This window comes from Gastrolobium bilobum, unplaced genomic scaffold (genome assembly GCF_033153095.1).
Source record: "Gastrolobium bilobum isolate Gb01-03AN ecotype WA unplaced genomic scaffold, APGP_CSIRO_Gbil_v1 utg16848, whole genome shotgun sequence".
NCBI lineage: Eukaryota > Viridiplantae > Streptophyta > Magnoliopsida > Fabales > Fabaceae > Gastrolobium > Gastrolobium bilobum.
This window is the reverse complement of record NW_026899058.1, coordinates 504,220-512,990: the sequence shown is the minus strand read 5'-3', so window position 1 is coordinate 512,990 and position 8,771 is coordinate 504,220. Positions and strand designations below refer to the sequence as shown.

The 8,771-nt window shown below is 32.9% G+C and overlaps 2 protein-coding genes across 2 annotated transcripts; both read right to left on the bottom strand.

The window, feature by feature from the left end:
* Positions 1-2,539: 2,539 nt before the first annotated feature.
* Positions 2,540-4,388, bottom strand: LOC133286738 (glycosyl hydrolase 5 family protein-like). The gene is made up of 3 exons (XM_061484188.1): positions 3,801-4,388; positions 3,078-3,687; positions 2,540-2,964 (listed from the first exon to the last, which is right to left on the bottom strand). The coding sequence occupies exons 1-3, from the start codon at positions 4,386-4,388 to the stop codon at positions 2,540-2,542; spliced, it is 1,623 nt and encodes a 540-aa protein (XP_061340172.1).
* Positions 4,389-5,470: 1,082 nt separating this feature from the next.
* Positions 5,471-7,324, bottom strand: LOC133286711 ((+)-neomenthol dehydrogenase-like). The gene is made up of 5 exons (XM_061484168.1): positions 7,203-7,324; positions 6,831-7,077; positions 6,353-6,394; positions 6,084-6,257; positions 5,471-5,976 (listed from the first exon to the last, which is right to left on the bottom strand). Exons 1-5 carry the CDS (start codon positions 7,220-7,222, stop codon positions 5,599-5,601), a joined length of 861 nt encoding a protein of 286 aa, XP_061340152.1. The 5' UTR covers positions 7,223-7,324; the 3' UTR covers positions 5,471-5,598.
* Between the last annotated feature and the right edge of the window lie 1,447 nt (positions 7,325-8,771).

Here is an 8,771-nt window from a genome sequence, read left to right as displayed (position 1 = left end):
TACTTTTGACTTTATTTGTTTTATAAATACTTGATTCATTTATTTGTTTTGTTATTTTTTGTTTCAAATACATTGTAATTTTTTTTATTTTATAAATACTTTAGTTCAAATTTTTATTTTACAAATTACTAATATTGTAAAATTATTTAGAATAAACTATTTTTTGGTTCCTCAACAAAAATTATATGGTCCATTTTAATCTCTTAAAAAAAAAAATTACTTGTGTTCTCTCTTAAATTCAAAATAGACTTAATTAGTCGAAATCATAATTATCTCAAATTTAAAGAAAACTAATATTAATCCCTAAAAAAAATAACATGAATTTATTTTTAATTTTAGAGTGATTACGAGTTGACTTTTTTTTTTAAAGAAATTAAATTAAACCTCGTAATATTTGTGTTAAAGATCCAAAAATATTTTACTAAATTTTTTAAATTTATAGCGCGAGCTATTGTTTCAGAGATCATCAATCAAACAACATGATTTCATAGAGACACGGTAGGTGCATTATTAACGCATGTCTTTCTCAAAAGCGGCGTGAATATAACCCGCGTTTGTTTATGTCTGACACCATAAACGCCGTAGTTTAGGTGGCGCTATGGTCAAAGAGCCCATTAAACAACATGTGAGGGTCTTATCGTCAACAATAATATATAGGGCATGTTTGATGCATAATATAGAATAAGACTTGATAGTATAAGACTTGACAGTATAAGGTCTGATTAAATTTTAATACTATCCAGCGTTTGACACGGTATTGTATAAAATAATATATTGTATAAAATAATAAATTATATAAGATAATATCATCTAGTATTTAATAATTACTGTATAATACTATATAAGATAAAAATAAATATTTTCAATAAAAATTTCTTCTCATAAAGAATTTATATAAATCTTCAAAAAATATCATATGATATTAATTTTTATAAAAATTTATTGATCAGTGTGTTCAAAACATAAATTAATTTTTATAAAAATAAAAATATTCAATATTTTAAAATTAATATATTGAAAAATTAATTTTATTTTAATATATTAATATTAAAATATATTAATTTTTGAGAATTACCTGATAAACGACGTTAATACACCAACCTCTTATCAGGCCTTATCTCTCTCTTAGGCCGGATTAAGTTATACATCATTTTGATGTATTAAGGGATCCTGATGTATAAGCTTATACTATACGATGGTCACACCAAATAACTGAAAATGTCGTAACGTATAGTATAAACTTATACGATCAAGCCTTATACGTCACACCGAACATGTCCATAGTAATTAAAATTCCTTCTGTTAAGATAACTTCCTTATTTTTAACCGGCGTGACGGTCTTATCGGCAACTACTGTAAACTGTAAGAACATAGCAAGGTTGAGTTTAATAAGATTACTCTATCTAAAGTATCGGCATAAAAATGATGGTAATCTGTTTTATTGTGAGAGATAATTTGTCCACCAATTTTGAGCACTGTAAAAAGGACAAATTATCTTAAGGATATAATATCAAACACTGGCTCAGATTTTTTTTCTTCTTTCATTTATATGTTTTCGTACTATATGTTTTAACTTCCTCTTATTATATACTTGGACTTTTATGAAATGAAAAAATGTTTCTCTTTTAAAAAAATATAATTGTATGTCATTTTAAATTCTAACTGTTGATTTTAGTCAATCAATAGTTAGAATTTATTGGAAACGATTAAAATCTAAAATGTCATAAAGTTATATTTTTTAAAAAGATAAATTTTTTTTTTTATGAAATTGTTGTTGTAGATGAAATAATTTCTTAAACATATAATATCTTCTTATAGTAGTTATTTTGCAATAATTTTCCCAACAAACCATTGTTGATAAACCCGGACTAGACTGAGACGACCCAAGAATTGATGAATCAGTCATATAATTGGTTCAGGTATAACAGTGGATCGACTATGCATTGGACCCGGTGCAATCCAACCGGTTTTGGTAAAAACCAGTGACCTGGCCCAGTCTTTTTTAAGAAAAAAATTACCAAAATTTTTTTTTTCAAAAAAAAAAATCATAATCAACATATTTGAGTGATATGTTGCTTATTGTAGATACATAATCTATGTATCTACAATACGTATATTATCTCAGTTATGCATTATATAGTTAATTTTGATTTGATTTATAGTTAGAAATATTGTTTAGTGAACCTGAAACATCGTTATCACAAGCATTATGTGTTTGTTTGTTTCTTTATTGGAGAATGATATATAATTTATTATTTCTTATATTAAAATATTTAGAATTTATATTATTATTTTTAACAATAGGGCAGGTTATATTTACAAACTACACTAAGTACGACCGGAAATCATGCAGTGTACGACCGGTCGCATTTAGGGTAATTTGCCAGTTTGTAAACGGATCCTATCCCTTTAACAATTTGAATATATTTATAATTTTTTTAATATAAATTATAAATTTACATATGATCACTGAATTATGTTATTCAACCGGTGATAGCTCGACGTGATGAATGACCGGTTTTAATAACATTGCAACAAACTATACATTGGTGGCAACGAGCTGGAACCACTGGCTTTGGGGATCATCCAGACAAAGAGAATCATCTTTAACGCAAATACATTTTGAAGTCACAACGTTGGATGAGTTGGAATCCTTCTGCAAGCAAAGTTGTTTCCCATATTGATCCACAGTAGCTAAATGAAGTTTAGAAAGTGATACAGATTTCCATGAACTGTTCTTGCTTTGGCAATCATCAGAAACAGTTACTGGAAGCCCTTCATCAGCTGCAGTTAAGCACTTCTTAGTGCCATCCAAAAGGATTTGAGACCCATCTCCACTATAAATCCATCTGTTTTGGTTCTCACAGCCACCAACTTCAAGTTCATTCTTTTTATTCAGTTGGGCACATTGACCAGTTAGTGGATGGTACAAGATATATGCATTGGGGACTTTGGAAGTAGGATCTGCATAAAAAAAAAAAAAAAGCAAAGGTTAAAATGCAAAATGGATATTAACATGAGCTTTTCTCCACAATCCTGCAAAATACTAAATGGAATTGGTAACTGAAAACTCTTACCTTGATTCTTCCTTTGCAAAAGTTGGAACTTGTTAGTGAAGTTTGGATATCTCAGATTTTTCCAATTGACATCCATTACACCAAATGACTCTTGAAGTTGAACTTTGTCTTCTCTAACATAATAGCTACCTTGAAATGCCCACAAACCCCAATCCAAATCTCTCCCAACAAGATAAGTCTGAAGGCATGTCAAGAACCTGTTGTCTTCCTCTGTAGAACCTGACTGGTCAAACCCAAACTCTGTAAAGATTAAAGGAGCTGCATTCTCACCTGTGGTAAGGAACCCAGCTCTGTGGTCTAATCCTCTAATGCTATTGGCACATATCCTGTTCAATGGTTGCTTAGTCCATATCTCTTTCAATTTTAGTGTCCCAAGTCCAGACCATGAGTACAAATGTGTCTCATACACCATTTTTTTACCCAAGTCTATCTTCAATGGTTTAGTCCTTAAAAACTGTAACTCAGTGTCATAGTTCAAACCTGAGATAAGCACAAGAACCTTTGGGTTTGCCTTGTGAATGGCTAGTGCTCCTTGGCTCATGTACCTGTACCAATCATTCTGATTTTGGCGTGGACCATGCAATTCATTCCTCAAGCTCATTGCCACGACCTATTAGTCAATAAAAAGAAATCACAGAAAAGTTTATGTTATATGCAATTTACAATTGAAAAGAATGAAACACAGAAAGAAAAAAGGCTATAAGCAATATAATTAATACTTACAGCATGATTATTAGCAAAGTGCTTGGCTGCCAAAGTAAGTCCCTGAACCCATTCCTGAGGATCAAAGTGTCTGTCATGAAAGAATCCATTTTCATCATCATCATTACAGCACCACTTTGGCTCACTGACATGGTTATCCAACAATACTTTCACGTTTTGTGCTCCAAGTTCATTAACAACTGCTTCAAAGGCCTGAATATGTGTCATATTCAACACAGAAGGATTGTTCTTGGCTATGCCATCCACCACCTCAGGAGCATCCAAATTGGCAAAGGTATCAATCACAATGTGATTGCCATGGCGTGTCCACATGTAAATTGCATATGTGAGACGAACACAGTTGAACTTGTGTTTAACAAGCTCACCAACAAGTTCCTTCAAAGGTCTTCTATCAAGACCCTCAGGGATCATTGGATTAAGGTGACCAGCCCAGTTGCCACATATCATTTTGGCACGTTCCCCGGTGGAATCATCTATGATCCATCTACCCTGGGTTGATAGAGGGTAAGCATTTGTATATGATGCTAAAGGAGCACAAATGAAAAAAAGCAGAACAAGAAAGAGGGATTGTAAAGTTGTTCCTAACATCTTGATTTGGGTTGAAGAGAAATTCCAAGTTGGAAATGAAGCATACACAAGCTTGTTTAATTATATAGGAATTTTCAACCCTTAATTATAACGTTAGTAACAATATACTGTTGTGTTATAAAATCTATCCTACACTGAGAAAATATTAACAGATTGTTATCTTGTTATGCAAATCTTATCTCCTTACGTGTTTCTTTCTATTTTTAATAAACAAGTAACTGCTTATCTTTCATATTTTAACCCCATCCACTTAACTTTGAATAATTAGATTTGAATTTTTTACACATTAAAGATTTTACCAGTTGTCTGACTCATCTAGGATCAAAACAGTTAAAAAAATTAATCAGTTTGGTATTATTAAGTCATTTCATTACTGTTGATTTGATTTTAATATAACGATAAAAGAAATACTTGTAAATTTAACCTCCTCTAATAAACAAGGGACTGTCTTGTATCAACTATTAAGTATGTATGATAAAAATTATTTTCCCCTATAAATTATTTGTTCCAGTAGATTCAAAAGCATGCCCATTGAACACACTTGTAGTTTGGATTATTAGACGTCAGCCAACTTGGCATTACAGAGAAAATGAATTTGCCAAAGGAAGGATATATAGTCTTCATTTTGACCATGTGGCGTTGAGAAACAACTTAACCAAATAGGCACATCACATGGTAGATCCACGTTAATATCATGCTTGTATATAAAGTAAATATTAAAAATAAAAATCAAAGGACTAAGCCTTGCAATTGAGAATTATTTGTGTATGTGTCATGTCACTTATTTTGTTCCATCATTGCTGCTTTACTATCAGCTACCATTCCACGATTTAGCAGTATTTACATGTGCTGTGGAAAACTGGAAATTATTGGTAACTTAAGTATTCTAATTTTGAAGGCAGAAAGCACTCTAATCCTGAGCAAGATGAGAAGACCTAACAATGCATTGAATAGATGTTAATAATTTTTTTAATAATGGAATGGAATGGTTCATGACTTAGAACATGATAGTTCAAAAAAAATTTGCAAATTGGAACTGAACATTTGAAGAACCAAAAGTGTGAGAAGATAAAAAGAGCCAACTTAGATGTATTCCCCACATTTCATTATGAGACAATAAAGTACAAATGGTAACAATCTCATCCAAGACACACTCCCTATCATTTTTTTCCCCTTGTGATATGCAGGATTGTAATACATTAAAAATCATTCAAAAGCTTGACACTTCTTGCCTAGCAAAGAAGTGGCCAGAAGGGGAACCATAGGGAAGAAGTGCTAATCTCACAACACTAGCAGCACCATTTTCAACAGATAAGATGCCTGTGTTTTTGTTAATGTCTGTTCTGACAAAACCAGGGCAGACACAATTAACACAGAAGTTAGGGTGCTTATAGGCCAAAAGCCTTGTGTAAGAATTCATAGCTGCTTTTGAGACCATATAGGCTGAAAGGAAGGTTGGCCAACCCTTGTTTTCTAGTGAACCTTCTTTCAAGTCTTTCATATACTCCTTCAGTACCTTGTCTAATAGCTCTTCTGTAAGATTTTCAGTATCATCAAGCACCCCCTTAGCCCATTTGTTTGATATGTGCTGAAACACCACCATAACAAAAAAAAATTCAATGTTGTTGAAGTAATGTAAATTCACATTTCAAAAGAATTCAAAGAAAAATAAAAATAAAACTGTGATTCCTATACCTTTAACAGCCCTGCTTGGGAGGAAACATTAACAATCATAGGTGAATTGGATAACTGAAGAAGGGGAAGAAGCGCCTTAGTTGTTTCCTTAGCACCATAATAGTTTGTTGTTAAGCATTTTTCAGCCATCTCACAAGTTTGAGTCAGTTCCTTCCAGTTAATTGTTGATTCTATCTGCATTCATGTGTAAGAAACCCAAAACATTTTTAGAGGTTTTATGTATATAGACCAATACTCCCACATAGAGCAGAGAAAACATGCCCACTTACCATGTTATCTACATTGAACCCACTGATTCCTGCATTGTTAACCTGCACATGAATTTGTGAGTTCTTTAAATGATTCATTCATGTAAATTCAGAGAGAAACAAAAAATCCAGCTAATTATTATGTGGGACTAATTGAGAACTCCAGTCAACAAGTAGTTTTGGGTGTTTCCAAGCTTAATAAATGGGTTTATGATACTTAGAAAAACAATTTAAGTGCACAACCACAAGTCAACTGAGCCAGACATTCTAAAATGAGTCACCAAAACAAAAAGCAACACTGCAGATGCAACTCAATTGTTGCAGTTCTAAAGATTTTAATGTGGCTTATCAAAATATTATCAGCATGCAGAATCAAGAAAACCACTCCAAGCTAAGTATAAATACATTGTTCAGCCATAGAAGGAATTATTAGGCAAACAGACAGAGAATTGAGTGATTAAGGATGCAAAATTCAGTATTATCAGCAAAGTCAACTAACCAAGATATCAAGTCTCCCAAACTGGGTCTTTACAAACTCAACTAAGGATGCAACACTAGCAGGGTCAGTCACATCAAGCGGGTGAAAAACCACATGGTTATAGAAACCACACTCTTTCAATTTCTGAACAGCTTGTTGACCCCTCTTCTGATCTCTGGCTGTGAGCACAACCTTAACTCCATTTAAGGCCAACCCTTTAACAGTCTCCAATCCTATCCCTTTATTTGCACCTGTAACAACAGCATACCTGAAACCACAAACAAATCCAGCAAATGTTACCATATATACATACATACATACATACATACATACATACATACACTGAAAGTGAAAGGGATCTCTAACATGTGGGAATAGAATGAAAAAAAGTACCTTGCTTTTGCATCTGCCATAGATGTTGAATTATGAATCTGGGTGAATATGGCACAGGGGAGAAGGATGTTAATGATATAGAATGACGGCTATAAAATAATGGAAGTGCACTTTTCTTATAAATGAAAAAAGTTATTGGCATATATTATATAGTGTAATGGGTTAGGACAGCTTCTAGTATCGGTGTTATGTTACTTTGACATTTTCTTAGTGATGTGATAATGTCTCTCATCAAATGGTTATCTCTTCTGGACTGTTTTTGAGTACAACTCAACTATTCTAGATAATATCCATAAAAAGAGAAGATAGAGACAAGGACAAAAATCTGAAAAACGTTCGAGAGGTTTACCTAATCTTAACCAATACCCACAGTTTGACGTTTCTTATTTCACTTTTACTTGCACGCCCTAAACGACTTTTTGTAACGGATGTCGTAGATTTATGGCTTTAATATATCAGAAAATTTGCACTAAGATTTATTTTTATCGGGATCGTATTCTGAAGTTTTTATTTTATTATAAGATTTAGTGTAAATATATTTGCTGTAACTTTTTTCATATATAGCACTAGGAGAAATTCTAGATTTTTTTTTTTTTTTGTAAGCTGGATAAAACACACCACAACACAAATTAAATAACTGAAATATACAAATAGAAGCTAAATTTGCATCAAATAGCATACTAATTTCAAGGGAATTAAAAACACAAAAATCATCATAATTAACATTCATAAAAGAAAAATTTGTCAGCCAATCCTTACAACAGTTTCTTTCTCTAAAAGTATGAACCAGATGAACTCTCCAATCCTTTTGAATCTGTGTCCGTAATCGAGAAATCAGATGATTCTCGCGAACTGCATCACCATCACTAGTGAGCAGAGCAATAGCTGATTTAGAGTCATTTTCTACAATAACATTTCTCCATCCATCTTCTCAAGCTAGTTGCAAACCATTTACACTACCCCAGAATTATGCAGTAAGAACATCAAAACTACCAATTCTATAAGCAAATCCTTTTAACCATTGACCAACATCATTTCTAATAACACCACCACCACAAGCTGCTAATATTTGATTATCCTTAACCGCTCCATCTGTATTAATCTTTACCCAATTGCTTTCAGGAGCTTTCCAACAAATCAAAGTATCCGAATGAGACAGGTTATTTTGAGCTAAATTAACCTTATGAAAAGCATCTTGTATATCTCTCACCTTGGCTATCACTGACTGAATCTTGTATTGATAATCACGAACCTGATTTGGATTGTCATGACTCCTTTCATTCCTCCACTTCTGTAACATCCCAACAGCTGGCAAGGGCAGGGAGTGATCGCTGGTACGAAAGGGCACGGACAATGAGCGGCTCATGCCAAATCTTGCAGCTCGGGGGTTCATGAATGGATCGAATCAACACCCGAAAGAGAGGGATCCCAGAGACTGTGCTGGTATGGGACGGTACATTTAGGAATGACTTATAAGAATTAATTGGTACTACCTATACTAACAAGATGCATCTACTTTTCGGTAGCCCGAATCGGAAGAACTCCACAGTTAAGCGTGCTTGACTTGGA

What these genes read in the sequence shown, in the direction of transcription:
- LOC133286738 (XM_061484188.1), bottom strand. Translation starts at nt 4,388, where the DNA reads ATGTTAGGAACAACTTTACAATCCCTCTTTCTTGTTCTGCTTTTTTTC. An exon ending in ACTTTGCTAATAATCATGCT is followed by an intron (nt 3,688 to 3,800) that starts GTAAGTATTAAT and finishes ATTGACTAATAG; the next exon opens with GTCGTGGCAATGAGCTTGAG. An exon ending in TTTGCAAAGGAAGAATCAAG is followed by an intron (nt 2,965 to 3,077) that starts GTAAGAGTTTTC and finishes TTTTTTATGCAG; the next exon opens with ATCCTACTTCCAAAGTCCCC.
- LOC133286711 (XM_061484168.1), bottom strand. Translation starts at nt 7,222, where the DNA reads ATGGCAGATGCAAAAGCAAG. An exon ending in GGTTCAATGTAGATAACATG is followed by an intron (nt 6,258 to 6,352) that starts GTAAGTGGGCAT and finishes ACATGAATGCAG; the next exon opens with ATAGAATCAACAATTAACTG. An exon ending in CCCAAGCAGGGCTGTTAAAG is followed by an intron (nt 5,977 to 6,083) that starts GTATAGGAATCA and finishes GTGGTGTTTCAG; the next exon opens with CACATATCAAACAAATGGGC.